This window comes from Malaclemys terrapin, chromosome 2 (assembly GCF_027887155.1).
Source record: "Malaclemys terrapin pileata isolate rMalTer1 chromosome 2, rMalTer1.hap1, whole genome shotgun sequence".
Lineage (NCBI taxonomy): Eukaryota > Metazoa > Chordata > Testudines > Emydidae > Malaclemys > Malaclemys terrapin.
Window position 1 is genome coordinate 254,067,149 of NC_071506.1, and position 20,909 is coordinate 254,088,057.

A 20,909-nucleotide genomic window follows, 5' to 3' on the forward strand; every position below is an offset into this window, starting at 1 on the left:
GCATTCAGCACATACTGCTAACCCTGAGAACATTTTAACAATACCCTCTCTCCTAGGTCAGCTTTAAATCTCCCCCTTCCTAGCAATAGTTAGTTAAGAAAGCTTAACCTAGTAATAGTAACGCCCAATAACAACACAATAGCAGGCACTGGGGACTGAAACATGCACTCTTACCTTTTTCTTCCCATGGGCTACTTAATATAATGGCGATTTCTCTAAAGTCCAGACAGCAGGGCTATACATATTTCAATAACAGTAAATGTATGTATTTATATCATTGTGAATATAATTAGGATTATTGCAGTTAAAATGAGAACTTCACACCCTGCATACAGAAGTTTTTCTTTGCATCAGTCATAATGACACGCTCTTAAATTGAAACTGACAGAATGCATCACAGCATCAACAGCACAGGGAGACAAAACATGAAGCAGAACAGCAACTGCCAAACACTCAGCAGCATTCATATACTGCACTAGGAAAAGAAGAGTCAAGAAAGAAACACAGCCCAACAGAAAACCTAAAGACTCCCACAATAAGTGGCCCAAAGGAAATGTCTCACTGCTCCAAGAGAGTGTGTACTGAGACAAAAATAAAGGAGTACATCCCTTTTTAATTGTCCTTGCCTAGTTTTGAGCAAAGGATCTTCCCTTGCAGAAGGGCAAACTGAGACAGCATTTTTCAGAGGCCAAATTGTGGGTGATAACAGAGTATCGCTATGCTCTTGCTGAAAGGCAATAATTTTGGCAATGCACGTGCATCCACTCACAGTCTGACCTTTTGAAAAGCTACCTCTGCTTGCCTTTGTTCGACTCTTTCATATATAATATCAAATAATTAAATCAATGACCACATGTACATACTAGTTACCACTACAACACTTGGATACATACCTGATAAACCCTATAAGATCTTCCCTTTTGTGCTGGGGTAATAGCCATGGGGTAAGAGCCACTACAAGCAGGAGAGAGATCCATTACATCTAAAGAAGCCATGCTAATTCTTGATGGCTCAGATGCATTGGACACATTAATTGGACTGTTATAACTTCGAAAAGCTACAACATTTTTTTTAAGGAGGTTCAATGTTTTCATCATCTCCTCTGAGGGAGAAGAGATTATGTCAGTACGAGTTTCAACCAAACATTTCAGGACGTTATCCTGTTCATGGCAAAAAGGCTTGCTGTCCTGGACAACATTCTCTTCCTCACCTCTTGGTGAGGCATCTTGACAACAGGACAACATTACTGACATGTCCTCAGTTTTTGATTCCTCAAAGGAAAGTTCTTTAATGCTCTTATCCAGGTCTGAAAGCTGCTTTTCTAAATGGCTTTCTGTAACAGAAATCTCAGGGAAGGATAAATCAGAGTCTGCACTCAAGATTCCGAGAGGTTTTTCATCATCAATGCATAAGAAACTAGAGTTAATATATTCCTTTTTACCGTCTTTTTCACAATCTGCATTTAGCTCATGCATAAGATTCTTAGCTATTATTGGAGTGGCTGACTTTTCTGATGTTTGCTGCCTATAGATGGAATCCTTAGCTTTTTCTTCATTTTTTTGAGTCTCCTGTAGACCTCTATCACCAGAAAGCATTAAACACTGGATTTCCGTTGTTAAACCTGTGCTTTGGTTTGCCTGAAATTCTGAGATTTGACAGCCGCGTTTATATTCTGCATTGCTTTTTTTGACATAGTTAAGTTCTTGAAGAGGACTGGTGTCAACTAGTTCAAAGCTTCTTTTTACACCTGGCTTTTCAAGAATGTCCTCCTCTTTGATGCATTTGGCAGGATCAACCAACCATGAGCATAACTGCTGGCGATTGGAAGATTTTCCTGTCTCATTAGCCACACCAGTTCTTTCCACAAGTTTTTCTTCCCAAGCCTTATTTTCAGAAAGACATTTTCTGACTAGATCTTTCACATCTGATGCAGTCACAGGAGTGTCCCCTACATCAAAATGCTCAATTTTTGCATCATGCCTGCAGCCAGAGTCATTGCTACCAATGGGAGAGATGGCAAACTCAAGTTCCTTCTTTTTTAAGGCTGTACTGTCTTTTGCATTCAGTAATCGCGTATTAGAAAGCTTTTCCTTTGTCTTGCCTGTTCCAGAACATAGTATATCGTCAGTTTCCTGGAAATAAGCACATAATTATTTTTAAATAGTAAGAATTCTAGAAATACAGCATTACAGAAATATGCCCTTTTGTGACCTAGGTTGAAAATACTTTATTCCCACCTTAATGGAAAACTGCAGTTTAACATGAAACATTTCTTACCACATCTGCTTACAAAAAGACACTACAAATATATTCTAAAAACAAGTAATTGAACAATCAAACAGGAATCAGCCATTGTGACAATCTGATTTTGTTTAGAAAACAAGAAATGAAGCTTGCCCACTATGCTGGCCATCTATGCCCCCCCAGAACTGCTAGCTTCATTGATTACAAAGCTGAGCAAGAATCAGGCTAAGATCTCCTCTCAGCAGGCTTTCTTCCATTCCCATTGCTACAGGCCAGTAGGGAGGTGGAATCTAATTTCCCTTCCCACGGTGCTGCACAGGATGAGCATTTGGCTGAAAAAGCGAACAGGGGCAAAGCTACTCAAAGTGCATCTAACCCATTCTATCTAAGCCATGCTTTTGGAGTAACTGCGGGGAGGGAGGGGGCAGTCGGAAAGTGCTTTGAAAAGCTGTATGGTCAGTGTATGGGAACCCTTACATTTGTATGAGTACACTATGCAAGTTATCTTGGAGAAATAAAGTAGTCCTGACCTGTACATCTTTCTCCCACCTGGGGCTGCTACAGCATTCTGATTCCATACTGGACATGTGTGTATGTGAGTGGCTACTGGCACTGGAGGTACCAAATCTCTTCCTAGATTGAAGGAGAGTTGGAGTTAAACTCCTCACTGGCATCCCGAGATTTAAGGCAGCAACATCAAGACCTTTGAAAGGAAAAATAATGAATAAGTTCAAATTCTGTCTGAAAGATATAGTGTACATTAGCCAGCTTCATACCAAATCTGAGCACTACTCTGAAGATAATCTTCCATAACTTCAATTGATGTAGGAATTGTTCTCAGCACCTCTCCCATACAATGGGTTTCATCATTTTTGAAGAGGCATAATTTACCAAATGAATCAATACTAGCACTGCACTGACCATCTTTTGCATTTCAGTTTAGGAATATCAAGACACCAAAGTAAGACAATTCAAATTTTAAGGCACCCAGAGCAAAACTAACTTAGTTGCACTGCAAATATGACATGTAACATCTTTGAATTAGTGTTTGTTTCTTGATTTAAATATGTCATCTGACTTTACTGGCTTGTACATTCAGATTCAAAACCTGGCATTAGTGATCCAATAGGAAGAACACTTCAGTTGGAGTCAGCACTGAACAAACAACCCAGACTAGTTATGCCTGGGGGAATTCTGTGCCAGAGGTATATCACTATGTGTGATTGGTGGAGGTGTGTGTGTGTGGATGAAGCGTATGGGTCAGACCCCTCCCCCATGCATCCAAATCCCTCTGCCCCAAAACAACCCCCACCCATGAACCTCCCCTGCCACTGGGGATGCCATGGCTGGTGACTCCTACCCTGCACTGGGCTCAGCTGCTAGTCCCAGCTGGGCTAGGGGTAGGTGAGGAGCGTATTTCCCCTGCACAAATCGGCCGTGGCCGGGTCAGATGCACCCCCGAAAACTTTCCCCGGCTCCATATCCCCTCCCCTCGCTTCCTGCCCCCATTACTCCTCAGGCTTGGGGTGAGGGCTCCCTGTACAGGGAGCTGTTTCCCCATCTGCCCAATCCCTGTGCATCTGGACCTCCTAACAAACCTCACCCCCCCACCCGAGCTACCACCCCGCTAAGCCTCCCACACACACCCAAGCCCTACCCCTCCTGCATCCAGACCCCTACCGAGCCCTTCCCCCCTGCATCCAGACCTCTATCCCTGCACCCAGACCACCTCCCGCTGAAGCTCCTGCACTCAAACGCCCACCATGGGCCCCAACCCCCATGCACCTGGACCACCCTAATGAGTCCCCCACACCAGTGAGCCCCAATCAACTGCACTCAGACCCCCCACTGAACCCCACACCCAGACTCCTCCTGCTGAGCCCCTTCATCCCACACCCAGATTCCCCCCTGCTGAGCCCCAACCACCTTCACCTGGACCCCACTATAGAGTCTCATTGCCCCTGCACCCAGAACCCCCCCAACAAGCCCCTGTGCATCCAGATCCCCCCCAGTACCCAGACCCCCCCCCACTGAACTTCTGCCTGCACCCAGGTTGCCCCCCACAGAACCCTCTCATCCCACATCTGGATCCCCCCATATGAAACCCATCTACATACTTAGATCCTGCCCAGCTGAGCCTGCCTACCCACAGCTGGTGCGCCCGTGGAGGGACAGGGCCCTGGGGTATTTCTGGCCTGGCCCTTGCACTGTTGTCAGGGTCAGGTGCAGCCTCACCACAGAGCCTGTGTCCCTTGGTGTGTGTGCGGGCTTGCAGTGTGATCTTTCATCTCTGTGCACCTAGTGGCCTGGCTCCTCACTGCCATGCTGGAGCCTCCACATTATTTGGCCAATAAAATATGCAGAATTTTAAAATATTGTGCACAGAATTTTTTTTTTTTTTTTTGGCACAGAATTCTCTCAGGAGTAACAAGTGTTAGAGAGTATCATGTGGTTGAAGGCATTGTATTTTGGAAGAGACGTAAGCTCCATGACTGGACCCATTCAAGCAGTTGGTCAAGTTAAAAACCCGCAAATTGACAGCATTGCTTATTATGCGATTTGTTATACTTACATATTTTCAGTACTTACATGATTTCAATAGTTTATTTGAAACAGGAGTATAATCCTTTTGGCCAACAGACATGGGAGAAACCAATTCTCGAGAAAGTTGCAAACCATCAGCAGACATGGGACTTGAACTAGGTCCTTGCATTTTCCCACTGATTGGAGTGTACTATCAAAATGATAGAAACTTTCTTAAAAGATAAATGGATTAAAGTTTGTACAGAACATCTGCAGCTGAAAATGTAGTCTTAAATTTACTCAAAGTTAAATTATAATTGGAGCTCAGCGGAAATCACAACCCAAATCTGGCAATTCACTAATCTGGAGTAAGACCTAATGTAGCCTCTGGAACACTCAAGTCAAAGGCACGAGCAGTCCAATCACGAAACATGCTACTAGCTGTGGTCAACTGAGACACAGAAAAGCCTCATTACTCCAACTTAAGTTCTTTTCATTACCTTAAATGCAAGCAGTTTGAAGAAAACTAACAAACAAATAACTAGATTACTTACAAAACCCAGAGAGCTGATGAGAGACAACACTTGTCCTGGAGTGCGCGAATAATCTTGTTTAGGCTTAGCCATTGATGGTGTAGTAAGGATATCCATCATATTTATCTCTAAAATTTAGAAGTTAATGCAGTGTGTCAGGTTTTTATTGGATTAATCAATAAATGAAAAGTTTCAGTCATTAACAGTATTTAAATTCAGTGGAAAAAAAGCTTGTCCTTTAATTTGGTTTACATGGCTCTCTCACTTAATTCTGAATTTTACACAAGCTATTTCTTTACCAATACCATTCATCACATTTATTTTATTAATCCTAAAAGACTTTTCAAAGTCCAGTTAGATTTCACTATCTTGTTTATGTTTTGCATTTCTCACCATAAAAACCACTGAAGTCAGTTTCATTTTCAGGTTTTCAATACTATACTGCAAAGGTTCAAAAGGAAGGCAAATGTTTGTAAGAACTTTTCACTGTTTTTTTTTTCAAAATGATGAAATAAGAGACCCCAGGAATTTTGAGGTAAGGTGGTACTGAGTGTACCTTCTGGGGCATAATCAGTTCTAATTAATGTATAGAGCTAAGATGCACTGTGACAGACACCTGCTATAGTAATTTTAACATGGCAAAACTATGATCTGTTTTTGTGGTAGGATGGGAGGAGACGGGCTAAAGAAATCAATCTGGCATATCTGCAGTACATTTTTAATAAGATTTTTCCACTAAGCTTATGAAGTGTGCATCTATAAAAGGGAAGGCTATAGAAAGATTTTTTTTTTTTTTTTTTTTTTTTTTTAGAAAAGGCAGTCTGGAAAGTAAGGTAAGAATTTCCATACATTACGAGAATATTAGGGTCGTACAGTTAACATAAAAATTGCTATAATAATTAGTCACATACTATTTCACAAATACAGTATACATATTTTTCCTACAACCTTAGATACATATAGCTTCTTAACATTTTTTCATTCCTGTAGATTTACACTAATTTCACTTTTGTTTGCAGGGTTGTAACTGTACTGGTCCAGGATACAAGATGCAAAGAAGAGTTCTGTGGAGCTCAAAAGCTTCTCTTTCACCAACAGACAGTCCAATAAAATGTGTTACCTCATCCATCTGGTCTCACTAATTTTGCTGCCATAATGGTTCAGTAATGTATAATTTTTACAGACTGTGCTCTTCTCTCTAAATCACATATTTTAATCATTTAGTCAGCATCCATATATGGCACATTCTCTTTTCAAAAAGTGGTAGATTCTGCAATTCAGGGAATGAGGCTATTAACTATTAAGTAAAAATAGCTACCAACAGAGGTGATCTGTATATATCAGCAAGTTTATACTATTGTGCTATGTTGCATATACAATATAACATGTTGTGTAACAGTTTATTATGAAGCTTCAAAAATACACAACTGTCTGGCACATACAGTATATTACACAGTATCTAAGATTGTAGAATGGCATATAGTCTGTTTGAGAAATAGTATAGTATCATGTACTACAGGACAAATTATAATGCATCCGTTATGAGTAAGGCTACCCTTTAGTCACAGATATTTTTACTAAAAGTCATGGCCAGGTCATGGGCAGTAAACAAAAACTCATGGCCCATGACCTGTCCATGACTTTTACTATATACCCCCTCCTCCAAAAGCTTACTATTTACTAATGCTTTTATAACAGTAAGTAACATTAGTCAAGGAACTGCACCAGTCGTGTGGTACCAGTACAGTAGAACCTCAGAGTTACGAACACCTCAGGAATGGAGGTTGTTTGTAACTCTGAAATGTTCATAACTCTGAACAAAACATTATGGTTGTTCTTTCAAAAGTTTACAACTGAACATTGACTTAATACAGATTTGAAACATTACTATGCAGAAGAAAAATGCTGCTTTCCTTTTTTTTTTTTTTAAATAGTTTACATTTAACAGTACTGTAATGGATTTGCTTTTATTTTATTGTTTTTAATCTCTGTTGTTGCCTGATTGCGTAATTCCGGTTTCAAACGAGGTGTGTAGGTTGACTGGTCAGTTCATAACTCTGGTGTTCATAACTCTGAGGTTCCACTGTACTGGTCATTGATTAGAAATATCGGTTAGGTACAGTGCCTGGCTCAGGGGACCCTGATTCTGATTGGAGCCACTACATGCCACTGGAATGTAAAATACCAAGAATATTAAAACATGATATTTAGAAACCACTGAGGAACCACAGACTCATTGATCCACATCTCACCTCTGTTCAGAGTAACTCTGGAGAGCCCAAAGTCTGTCAATTTAACATGGCCCTCATTAGAAATTAGCATGTTGTCTGGCTTCAGGTCCCTGCAAATATAAAGGTACTGAAATAAGATTGGCGTATAGACAATTTAGCATAAGAAAGAAGGGAGGAGAAAGCATTAAGTAGAAAGAAGTTACTCAACCAACAATGGAGGCATTTATCGTTCTCTAGGATCAATATTAGGGCCCATTTCCCATTAGGAAACCATTTTTAAGTACAGATTCTAGAGATGTGTCAGAAAATTAAATGTGTCTTAGCATTAAAAATGCAAGCATCATCATGTAGCCTGAAATATATGCCACAAGATTTGTGCATCTCATAATTTTAATCTCTTGGGGAGCATGTCAAACTATCTCACTGAGGACTACCAAATTATTAGTGCTTACTAGCATTTGACATTAAGCATTACTAGCCATTGGCTATAGATTTCAAAATGCATTCCTTGAAGTGCAGTAGTGATATAAATTGAAGAGAATATTTCATCACTGGGGGAGAAGAGCAGTCCCTCCCTTCTTCTCCCCAATCCTCCCAAAGACTTGATAGCATTCACGGGGCACTGGGGACAGAGTAGCCAAGTTCCTCCTCTTATTCCCTTTGAGGGACAAATTAAAGGAAGACAAAGTTGCTTCTCCCTTCAAAAACTAGTCTAGGGATGGATATTCACAAATAGAAACTCAATATTCAGAGGCTGATGACATGAAAGCTGGACTCCACAAAGATTACATGCTAAGACCATAAAATGAGCTTTAACAACAAACAATGTATTGGTTTGCAGTCATAAAACTACATATTAGATTTTTACCTGTGGATTATCCCATGCCTGTGAAGGTAATCAAGAGCCAGTGCTGCTTCAGAAATATACTTCACTGCCATTTCTTCATCAAAATAGCCATATATGTGGAGAAGAGATTTGACATCTCCACCAATAAGATATTCCATCACCTGCCATTGAAAGATTTCATTTTTAAAATGAATCTTTATTTTTGGTTGAGATATTTAAGATTACACAATTAGGAACTACCTTTTTTCTTTTCAAAAGAGGAGCATTTCACATAGGGTAAAGCAGATAAAAGAATTCTTGTGGTAGTTTAACTCATTTCCTAGGGAAGTCACTTAAGCAATGTTTAATTATATTTCTTTCTGTTTAGAAGACTTAATCCATATGACATGGCTAATAAAACATTCCTCTGATAGACATAGAAGCTTTTTATTGCTTCTTTTTGTAACCCTGGTTAGCTTTTCAATAGGCTAGATTGATTACAAATAACACTTCCCATGACAGGAAGTATAATTTGATTAAGCAAAATTCAGTGTCAGTCAAGGATAATTGATCCCAAGTTTCACAAAATATCTGTCTTATCAAGATTAAAGTATCTTAGTGATTGTATTTTGAAAATGTAAATATATAATACAAAATCCAGGCCTAAATTTTCAGAGATGAGTAATTCCCAAGATTATGTACATGACTAGAGTAATTGTGCATTCAAGAGAGTGGCGAGTCTGTAATTATGAGCATGCTTAAAGGCCCAAATGTAAAAAATTGAGCTCTGTTTTCCTTGACATAATCAGGGCAATAACAAATGGTCTGAATACGATCCTGCATTAAACATATTTTAAAAGGTTAACTTTCTAAATTGTAATTTATTTGGGCTGTCCTAACCAATATTAATGCTATTTCAGTGTCTAAAGACCAATACATCTTTATTAAATGTAATGCAAAATTAAATGCTATACTACAGACATTAAGAGAATAGCATGTTTCACAAAAGCAAGATTTCACAAATCCACTCACCAATAGTAAGTAGGAAGCTTTTGTGTCAAAATCGATATATCGATCCCCGAACAGGCTCACAGTCGACTCCGGAACTCCACCAGAGCGAGCCGCGGCCGTCGATCCCGTGCCGTGTGGACCCCAGGTAATTCGATCTAAGATACTTCGACTTCACCTACGCTATTTGCGTAGCTGAAAGTTGCGTATTTTAGCTCGACCCCTCCCCCCCGCAGTGTAGACCAGCCCAAAGTGTCTTCCTCATCCCTTCTGGCAGAATCTAGGCTTTCATTTTAAAAAGTATGGGTCCTAATGCCTTCTGCATAGCTAGGGTATCTCTTGTATGAACCCTGCTCAAATCTACTCCAAGACTTGGGGAGGGAGTGTTAAATTGCTGGTTCTACCACAGAGAGCCTACCACAGAAGAAGGCTTGGCCTATATTTATCTCAAGGGTGTGTCAGAAGCCTGTGCTAGTCTTTATTTTATCCTTCAATCATCCCGTTCCCACCTACCCCAATTAACTCTGCACTTTAAGTACTGGCAGCAAGAGCATACATTTTACTGTTCGTGATCTACTGGATATTTTTCAAGGCACACACACAGACACTCTGACCCCACAGTCTTCTTAAATATGTGGTTCATTTTTATTTTGGACCCAAAATTGTGCTAGGCATTCTTGACCAGGTTAGCTACATGGAAGGACTCTTCTGTTAGAAAGAAGGAAGGGTTAAAAGGAGTCAGGGAGAAGGAAGATATTAATCCCACATAACTACTCTAGTTAAGACCTCATATTGGATGAGAAGTGAAATGAAATGACCCAAATACCCAATCCTCATTATTGCAAGAGCATATTTTTAAACATTACAATTCTTCTAACGAACTTCATTCTCCACTATGTTTTCAAAGCTGTCTTAAAGCACTGTAAACCATTTACTCACCAAGTACACATTGTTAGCTGACTGAAGTGAGTAGTATAAGTGTACAATGAAAGGACTTTTGCTGAGAGCCAATGCATCTCTCTCTGCCTGGACCTGGTGAACCATGTTTTTATTTATCAGGTCTGCTTTTTTGACCACCTATAAAACAATTCATGTAGAAATGAATTCACAACAATAATTTGCCATGCTCATTTATTTTCAAGAATACACATGCTGATAAGGTTAGTCAGTTTCCTAGATAAACTTTCCTTCACTGAGTTCCATGTCTCTATGGCACAGCTAGAATGACATTTTTACATACTGCCCTTGTATTGTGGTGCTATGGTTTTGTACATGGACACCTACTTTGAAGAATTCTCCTGCAACATCTGAAGAAAATTATTCACACTATTTGCATTTCAGGTTATTAAAAAACAGCTACTCTCATCTGAATGTCTGACTAGCATCTAATATGTTCGAGTCCCTCTAACTCAGAGTATAACAACAACTTTCCATGCAATTAGAGCTTCTTGAAAACTAGTTTATAAGCTATATTTGAAGAAATTAGGTTGTAATTAAATAGTTAAAAATTATATTTGACACAATTGTTATATAGTTTATGTGTAGGGCCCTACCAAATTCACAGTCAATTTTGGTCAATTTCACAGTCATAGGATTTTTTAAATGGTCAATTTCATTGTTTCAGATGTTTACATATGAAATATCACTGTTATAACTCTGGGGGTCCTCATGGTTGCAAAGCTATGAAGGCAGCACAGCCACGGAGCTTCCAGCAGCCGGGGGAGGTTCCCGGAGTTGGGTCTGACTCTGCCCAGGAGCGGCCCCTGCAGGAGAAGAGGAAGTCCCGTCCCTCGTCTCTCCCTGGCCCAGCCAGGATTAGCAGCTGGATCCTGATGCATGGTAGGACCCCCTGAGCTGGGGTGCCCCAGTCCTGCCCCTCTACTACAATAGCCAGATACCATGAGGGTGATCAGTTCACTCATAAATTTGGTAGGGCCCTACTTATGAGATACAAACAAATTTGAAGACTCTGTGTGAAGTGTAGAGCTATTCTGTTGACTCACACTGGTAGCCTGAGGTCAGTTGCTCTATGGCACTCCAAACCTTTGCAGGGTAGTGTGAAGTAAAGATAGGAGTTCCACAAGATCCCCTTGGCCAGGATGGACAAAAATCAATGATTAAAAAAAAAAAAAAATCAGATTTTTTTTATTTAAATCGGATTTGTTTGATAAAATGCTTTGAGGAAAAAACCTATCTAAAGATAGATATATCTTAATTAAAACTTCGAGGTAAAATGTCTCATCATGGAATCAGGTTTCAGAGTGGTAGCCATGTTAGTCTGTATCAGCAAAAAGAACGAGGAGTACTTGTGGCACCTTAGAGACTAACAAATTTATTTGAGCATAAGTTTTCGTGGGCTAAAACCCATTTCATCCGATGCATCCAATGAAATGGGTTTTAGCCCACGAAAGCTTATGCTCAAATAAATTTGTTAGTCTCTAAGGTGCCACAAGTACTCCTCGTTCATCATGGAATAGGGATTATAAATTCTAATTCTATAGTATGAGACAATATATTCATGTAATGTTTAAGAAAAGTTTTGTAAATGACTTCCAATAGTTCATGGACTAGGGACCCAATCTTATGGGGTTCCACAGGTTTCTGTATATATTAACTAGGTTAATCTTTCTATCTAACCAATGGGACTCAGTGCTCAGTCTCTAGAAGATACCATCAGAGATGCTTAGTTTTGCAGATCTCAAACTGTGGATTTGTATCTCCAGAGGTAACCTGCTTATTAACAGCAAAAATGTTTTTAAATAAATAAATAATATATAGAGGTGAGAAATAACATAACTCAACTCTATTGTCCCTCTGCAAATTTGTGTACACAGAGTCAATCTCTCACCTCTCTCTAAAAGTGCAAAGTTTCAGAAAGTTCAACGAATAGAAGACTGTTGGGGGTGGAATAGATCTGGATAAGGAGAAGAAGTCTGGAGATGTGAGAAGCGAGGGACATATGCTTGTTTTGTTAAAATATTATATGTTTGCTGTTGAAGAAAAAAAATCCAGAATACTTAACGTTGTTGTTTTAGTTAAATAAAACAATATAAATGTCTGTCTGGTGATGTTCTCCTCCTAATACAGCATGGCAAGAAAATCCTCCAAATATTAATTATTAACTTGTTGAAATGGAGATATTTATGAAGTCATTGGGAGGTAAACTATCTGCTTCAGTTACCTTTGGTAAATGAAATAACCGAACAATCATTCATTTTCTCATATAGCTGTAAAACTAATCTGAAAAGTTTTCAAAATAAATCACTGTTTAAAAATTTACAGCAACTCCCCACTTAACATCCTCTCACTTAACGTTGTTTCGATCAATTGATCCCTGCTCAATTACAGAACATGCTCCATTTAAAGTTGTGCAATGCTTCGCTATAATGTCGTTTGGCTGCTTACTTTGTCCACAGCTGGCAGTGCCCCCATCAGCTCCCCTATGCCCCCCACACAGCACCTCCAGCCTGCCGGTAGACCCCGCGGATCAGCGCCTTCTCCCTCCTCCCTCTGCCTCCTGCCCGCAGCAATCAGCTAGCTTGCGGCATTCAGGAGGGAGGGGGGGAGGAGTGAGGACTCAACGCGGAGGCTCCCCCTTCCTCCCAAACGCTGCAAGTCGGCTGATTGCTGTGGGCAGGAGGGGGGGAGGGAGAGGGGAGCCTGCGTGCCGAGTCCTCACTCCTCCCCCATCCCTCGTGCCCCCTGAACGTCGCAAGCCAGCTGATTGCCACGGGCAGGAGGCAGGGGAGAGGAGTGAGGACGCAGCGTGGGTAGTAAAGGAGGAGGGGAGGGCAAGAATAGGCGGGTTAAGGGTGGGGGCTTGGAGGAAGGGGTGGCATGGGTGGGCCGAGGGTTGAGCCCCTGCCCCTGGTGCTTGCAGAGTAGGGGAAGCTGCTGCTGCGCAACGTGCTTCTCCTAGCTTACAGCACCTTCAGCCTCCTTGCCTGTTTCATTGTCTCCAGTGCCAGTGGGCTGTGCCTGTGTGGAGTAAGGCAAGGGCACCTCCCAACTACAGTACTGTACTGTACGGCAAAAAAAAAAAAGATCTCCCTGGAACCTAACCCCCTCATTTACAGTCATTCTTATGGGGAAATTGGATTCGCTTAACATTGTTTCACTTAAAGTCGCATTTTTCAGGAACATAACTACAACGTTAAGTGAGGAGTTGCTGTAGGAAACCTACATCTATCTCTGAGTTGTGAAGAATATGTATTAAGGTTATAACAATCAAAAAGAATGCACTTTTATGTAAAAAGCCATAATTAAATCAAGTCTTCCTGACTACTGATTTAAATCAATTTGATTTAAATCAAATCCACCCTACCCTTGGCTACCTCTACATTTTAGGGAGAACCAGGGGAGGGAGCCAGTGACCCTGCAGAGAGTTACGCCAGGTCTGTGCTACAAAGTTGGCATAGTTATATCGGTCAGAGGTGTGGGTAAAAAAACAAACCACAATCCCAGCCAACATTGCAGCTATGCCAACCTATGCTTCTGTCGGCATAATTAATGTCATTTGGGGAGGGAGGCATTAAGCTACATCTACATTAGAGGACTCTGCCAGTATAGCTATACCTGCAAAGCATTTGTAATATAAATAAGGCTTTACTAGGCATATTGAGGTTTTAGGTCTAGGGGTGGAGTCAAGTAGACTTTATAGAGCTCCTAAGCAAAGCATTAGTCCCCATATTTTTAGAAAAAGGAAATTAAGATATACAAAACTTAACTAGTAACTGGAATTTAAAAGTAACAATAAGGTTTAAATATTTATTGAATGTGTACCAAGGACTATTACAGACAAAAATATGCACTTAAAAATATGGAAATAATAATTAAAGGAAGAAGAAACCTCAGATACACTCACAGTTCATACCACTTCAAATGAAAAAGAGTAAAATATTACATTGCACATTCCAAAACAACCTTAAATCTGCCCACCAATATCCACCCACCATTCAACAGGAATATGCGTATCACAAATACAAATAATGGATGTTTTAAAATCATTGACCACAAATGAATTACATTTGCAGAAATGCTGACCCTGCTCCCATTTCCCAGTAAACAACACACTAGCCTGGTATAATGAACAGCTGTGCTTTGCTCACGTTGGAAGGATATAGAGAGAAAGAATGGTGACATTTTTGTATAAGAAAGCTGGAGGAGGAATGAGCTTTCTGCTCCATTAACACACTAGTCAGGGAAGGACTGATTGCCTTTAAATGGAGGGCGAGGGGCAATATAAATACCCGTCTCAAACATAACAAGCCAGTGAACTACAAGACAGCAACTGAGCAGTGATGGTTAGTGAGGACCTGTAGCCCAAAGTGTACCGTAGAACCTCAGAGTTAAAAACGCCTCGGGAATGGAGGTTATTCATAACTCCAAAATGTTTGCAACTCTGAACAAAACATTATGGTTGTTCTCTCAAAAGTTTACACCTGAATATTGACTTAATACTTCAACAATTTCCACCCCGCCATCAACCTCAGCCTGGACCGATCCACACAAGAGATCCACTTCCTGGACACTACAGTGCAAATAAGTGATGGTCACATAAACACCACCCTATACCGGAAACCTACTGACCGCTATACGTACCTATATGCCTCCAGCTTCCATCCAAGACACATCACACGATCCATTGTCTATAGCCAAGCCCTAAGATACAACCGAATTTGCTCCAACCCTTCCGACAGAGACAAACACCTACAAGATCTTTATCAAGCATTCGTAAAACTACAATACTCACCTGGGGAAGTGAGGGAACAGATTGACAGAGCAAGACGGGTACCCAGAAATCACCTACTACAGGACAGGCCCAACAAGGACAATAACAGAACACCACTGGCCATCACATACAGCCCCCAGCTAAAACCTCTCCAGTGCATTATCCACGATCTACAGCCTATCCTGGAAAATGATCCCTCACTCTCACAGACCTTGGGAGGCAGACCAGTCCTCGCTTACAGACAACCCCCCAACCTGAAGGAAATACTCACCGGCAACTACACACCGCACCACAGAAACACCAACCTAGGAACCAATCCCTGTAGCAAACGTCGTTGCCTACTCTGTCCCCATATCTACTCTGGCAACACCATCAGAGGACGCAACCACATCAACCACACCATCAAGGGCTCATTCACCTGCACATCCACTAATGTTATATATGCCATCATGTGTCAGCAATGCCCCTCTGCCATGTACATTGGCCAAACCGGACAGTCCCTCCGCAAAAGAATAAATGGACACAAATTGGACATCAGGAATGGTAACATTCATAAGCCAGTAAGTGAACACTTAAATCTGTAATAGAATGACCAGGGAGATTGAAAAGTCACTGTCATTGAACAAAAAAACTTCAGAAACAGACTTTAAAGAGAAACAGCAGAAATAAAATTCATTTGCAAATTTAACACCATTAATCTGGGCTTGAATAGGGACTGGGAGTGGTTGGCTCATTACAGAAGCAACTTTTCCTCTCCTGGAATTGACACCGCCTCATCTATTATTGGGAGTGGACTACATCCACCCTGATTGAATTGGCCCTGTCAACACTGGTTCTCCACTTGCGAAGTAACTCCCTGCTCTCCATGTTTCAGTATATAATGCCTGCATCTGTAACGTTCATTCTATGCATCTGAAGAAGTGAGGTTTTTACCCACGAAAGCTTATGCCCAAATAAATCTGTTAGTCTTTCAGGTGCCACCAGACTCCTTGTTGTTTTTGACTTAATACAGTTTTGAAATTTTAGTAAGAAGAAAAATGCTGCTTTTAACCATCTTAATTTAAATGAAACAAGCACAGAAACAGTTTCCTTATCTTGTTAAATCTTCCCTTTTTTTCAGTAATTTACATTTAACACAGTATGATATTTGCTTTTTTGGGGTGGGGGAAGGGAGGGAAGGAAGAGGAGGTCTCTGCTCCTGCCTGATTGCATACTTCCAGTTCCAAATGAGGTGTGTGGTTGACTGGTCAGTTCATAACTCTGGTGTTCATAACTCTGAGTTCTACTGTATATCATTTACATTGGGTGGGTTTAACATGGTTTCTAATCAATATGTTGAAGTTAGACAAAGATACAAGGTGGTTAAGGTTGATTTTAAAATGTGATATTTAATGCGTATATTACTTAAGGGATTATATGAACTGTGAGGATTTGAATATTTATCTTCCTTCTGTATTTCCCAATGTTTAAATGCTTAGGCCATGGGTTCTTAACCTGGGACTCATGATCACCCTGACATATTTATAACGGGAGAGGGTTCCATATAAGGAAAGGGAGATCCCAATAGGAAAAATGTTGAGAACCACTAACTTAGTGTATTTCTTGTATAGACACATTTCAACTTTAATGTTAACTCAAAATCTTGACCTGCTAATTTACTTAGCTGAAGCTTCTAGCTGTACATCATAGATTCTAGACACATACTCAGCTCTGCTTAATATATGGTGACGAGGTATTTAGATGGCTAAAAAGTGCAGACAGATACTAAAGTTAATTTTTCATTATTTAAAGTCTCTTCTAAAAGCATTGTGAGTGGAAAAATTTCTCTGTTGACAGCAAGTATTAAATTTACTTTCTAACCAATAAAAGATACCATCTCACCCAGTTTAGAAGATTTAAATTCTTGCAGGATGCATCCTCCATTTACGTGGGCACTGCTTTCCTTCCCTAGCTGCCAGTAATAAGCTAACTCCTTATTTTAAGTTTTATGTGAAATTAATGCTTAGTTTCAAACTAGCGTGTGCAGCTGTTGGTAAAATATATAACCTATAATTAGAAATTCAATGTTTAATACTTATTGATAAAGCCCTACTTAAATTGTGGGATGATTGTAAAAAAAAAAAAAAAAAATTAATTATTACTTTTCCGTGATTTTCTGCTGTCAGCCGCCTGGGGTTGAGAGCAGCCACCCTCGCTCTCAGCCCTGGAGCAGCCAGGGTTTCCACTGTTAGCCCCGTGCACAGTGGGACTCCCACTGTCAAAATTGTGATGGAAGTCTAAAATATTTGTGTGGACAACTTTTTTCCAAGGAGGTAATATCAACAGGGAAACTACCCCTTTCTTAGCACTTATGGCAAAATTTAGTTAGACTTATGACTGGGTCTTCTAAAGAAAAATATTTTAAATGCAGAAATCTTGCCTCTGCAATTAAGCAATACTGCTATCCTCTTCAGAAAGAAGTTACATGCAGTGAAAAGAGCACACTTGTGATAAGTAAAACATATGTCATTAAAATTCCCAGCTTTAACTGGCTAATTTTTCAGGGGGGAAAATCTAATTTCTGCATAAGAAAAATGTAATGTCAATTTCATAATCAAAAGTAATCAAATGTTGGTCTCCTCAGGAGAAAGCCTCAGCAAACACAAGCAATTAATGATGACAAATAACTGTCTTCGTTAACTGTGAGACAAGGTGGGTTGAGGTACCTTAAGAAGGGCGCTGTGTGGCTCAAAAGTTTGTCTCGCTCACAAACTGATGTTGGTCTAATAAAAGATACTACCTCACCCATCTTGCCTAATATTCTGGGACCAACATGGCTATAACTACACTGCATACAACCTTTGTTAACTGTGAGCTTCAGCAACAATACCATATTGCATCAAATATATCCTCTGCCTGTGCCATCTACTGCTTACTCTGGGGGAACTGTGCACCACTGCGCATGTGCACAATTCATATCCAATGCAGATTCCGCCCTCCCCGCCCCGAAAATACATTCTGCCTGAGAAATCCTGCAGTCCTGCCTTTCATCTACCAGATGCCACTGTGGCACTAGAATAGCCAGAAGCCAACTGCATTCATCACAGCACCCTGCCCGCAAACCCACGTTAGGACAGACAGAGTGAGGGCATACGGGACTGCTTGGAGGGGGTCACAGATTGGGCTTCAGCAGAGTTAATGGTGGGGGACAGACTGGAGCATGGGCTCAGGAGCTAGAGGGGTGACAGCACTGAACCAGGGGCTGAATGGGAAGGGCGCTGCAAGGTTTTTAAAACGTCCATGGATAAGTGGGCTCGGATAGGCCACTCATAGAATGAATTTAGAGTCCAAGTCGGTATTGGTGTAGCAAATAAGTACATGGGTGGGGCACGTCCCTTGGTTCATCAGGGAAGGAAGTGGGTTATTTCCCTGACCGGTGGTCTTGATTACTCAACCTGGTACTGACGGTGTTTGGGATTTTTTGTTTTTTGTTTGATTTTTAAATCAAAAGCTTAACATTGTTACCCCCAGGAACAACCCAAACAAAATGATCATAATGAAAGTTTGTGTGAGCATTCCATCTGTGCAATATATCAATTAAGGGTATGTCATTCCCAAAATCATGATTCCAAAAGATCCAGTCAGACAATTTCCCAACACTGCAAATGATCTGCCCCCACAGATCTTGTTAGCTAATGAAAGGAATTCTGTCATTTTGAGATTACTCAATATGAAAAAGGGAATTTAGAAGTTTATGGGAGTATACTTGCTTTGTGATGTCAGTCCTGGCAGCAGGGCTCTGGGCTGTGCTGACAGCTAACAGGCAATGTAAGTAACACAGTGTCTGGGTAGGCACTGCATTGCCCTAACTTCATCAACCTAAGTGCTATGCCTCTCTCAGAGATGGAGTTAGGATATGTCTATACATACAGCACCACAGCTGTGCCACTGCAGCGCGTCTGGTTTATTTTATTTAGTGTGTGCATAGTCTAGCCAAGTGATGGCATCTTCAGTGGCATGATGCAGTTCTTCTAGGCCACCGCTGAACCTAGTCAACAGGCATTCATCGACAACGTGCCTCATCGTCTGTATTGCACCACAGCTGCACAAAGGGCTGTCTCGAATGTCCCAGCGATACTGGTTGGCTGCATGGAGACCTTGCCTGGTCTAGAATGTGTTCAACAGGGACCACTGGCGACGGGGCACGTCAAAACCAGATGGGCAAATTGTGGGGTTGGTGACAAGGGACTGGTTGGGGATTATAATAGCTATCCATTCCTCTCACCAGAGTGTTACTGCCCTAACATCCTGGCATGGCTGATGAGACCATAATGGGCGACGTGACAGCAAACAGGCAGCGCGTCTGGTGAAGTCGCTGTATGCCAACGGGAGAGAATTGGTATAAAAAAAAAAAAATCACCTTAGCAAGCAGCAGAAGCTATGTCGGCAGTAGAAGCTCTCCAGTCTACAGCGCTGTCCACACAAGCACTTATGTCGCTCAGTGAGGTGGAATGTAAGTTTTGCCAAAATAAGCTGTAGTGTAGACATAGACTTATTAAGTCAATGTAGTGGGCAACTTACAGCAACGGGAGCACACTATAGGGTGGACACTTATCACCTAACTGTAGTGTAGACCAGGCCTGAACCACACAGTTGCAGGGAGGACAAACAGAGACAAGCACAAGCCTGCCTTGAGAACGCCGCGGGGCACCACAAACAAGGGGTAGTGGCGCCAGCCAGGACACCACTGGAACAGGAGCAGCCTGCACGTGCCCAGCTGCCGCTCACGGAGCCCTGACTCTGGGCCCAGCAGTAAGAGTTCATTTTTCCTCTCAGGTCTGAGCTCCGGTGTGCTGAGCGCAGCCCGACTCAGCCCAGCAATCTGCGTCTTGAACTCAGACAGACTCACGGCTCCTGCGCCCGCCGAGCGTACCACGGGCCGCCACTCCCCGGCCACCGCCCCCTCAGGCCGGGGCCTGGTCCCCGCAAGACGCAGCGCCAGCAGCCAAACGCCCTCGCCGCGCAACAGAGCGCGTAGGAGCCGGGCCCAACTGCTCAGCTTCAACCCCCCCAGACTGGCACATCGCGGGGCTGACTCACCCACGGCAGCTCCACGCCCCGCCCCCATCTATTCCCAGCGGGAGGGGGACGAGCCGGTAACACTGCTACGAGCCCGCGGCTAATTGGAGCCCAAGCGGGCGATCGCTGGGGACTGCTGGCTGCCTGCCTGCCGGGCTATTGGGGTCCCGTCTGCAGAGGGCAGCGCTGGGCCCCGCTGAGGCCGTCGCGCTCCGGGTGTGACTGCGGGAACCGGAGCAGCGATGAACCCTCCCCCGCGGGTCGGGCTCGGGCTCCGGCCCCGCCGCTCTCACCTTGACAGCGTAGAGCTTCCCCCCCTTGCGGCCCAGGTAGACCTTCCCGAAGGCGCCGCGGCTGATGGGCTTCACGATGGCGAACTCCTCGATGGAGGGCGGCCGGGGCACCGCGATGCGCTTCACCCGCGCGGCGCCCCTCTCCTCAGCCGCGGGTTCCACCGGCCCCATCGCGCGGCTCCGCGCTCTCCGACTATCCCCTCCACCGCTCCGTGCCCCGCGCCAATTCAAAGCTAAGCCCCGCCCCACCCGCGGGTAACGTCATTGGCCAACTGACAGCAGCAGGGACGGGGGTTGGGCAGGACTTCCCGAGAGTCTGCGTGAGAGCGATAAGGGGAGGGGTGAACACGAGCGCACGCGCAGTAAGCAGTCTAGCAAGAGCACCGGGGAACAGGTAAGATCTGGGGAATCAAGCGGTCTGTCCCCAGTACAACTGACCGCACCGCAACTCTGCCTGTAATG

General features: G+C 42.5%; 1 protein-coding gene across 2 annotated transcripts in view; it reads right to left on the minus strand.

Moving 5' to 3' along the window:
- MASTL (microtubule associated serine/threonine kinase like) overlaps positions 1 to 20,633 on the minus strand; it is a 46,044-nt gene extending 25,411 nt beyond the window's left edge. The window contains exons 1-8 of one of the 2 annotated variants that reach the window (XM_054020759.1): positions 20,448 to 20,633; positions 10,305 to 10,442; positions 8,400 to 8,539; positions 7,553 to 7,641; positions 5,322 to 5,428; positions 4,834 to 4,978; positions 2,775 to 2,947; positions 894 to 2,132 (exon numbers count right to left, since the gene is read on the minus strand). In XM_054020759.1, coding sequence (XP_053876734.1) covers positions 894 to 2,132; positions 2,775 to 2,947; positions 4,834 to 4,978; positions 5,322 to 5,428; positions 7,553 to 7,641; positions 8,400 to 8,539; positions 10,305 to 10,442; positions 20,448 to 20,618 — 2,202 coding nt within the window. In that variant the 5' untranslated portion in view covers positions 20,619 to 20,633. Of the gene's footprint in view, positions 1 to 893; positions 2,133 to 2,774; positions 2,948 to 4,833; positions 4,979 to 5,321; positions 5,429 to 7,552; positions 7,642 to 8,399; positions 8,540 to 10,304; positions 10,443 to 19,495; positions 19,570 to 20,447 lie in introns of those variants that run through there. The other variant, XM_054020760.1, reaches the window with a different exon arrangement.
- Positions 20,634 to 20,909: the final 276 nt, after the last annotated feature.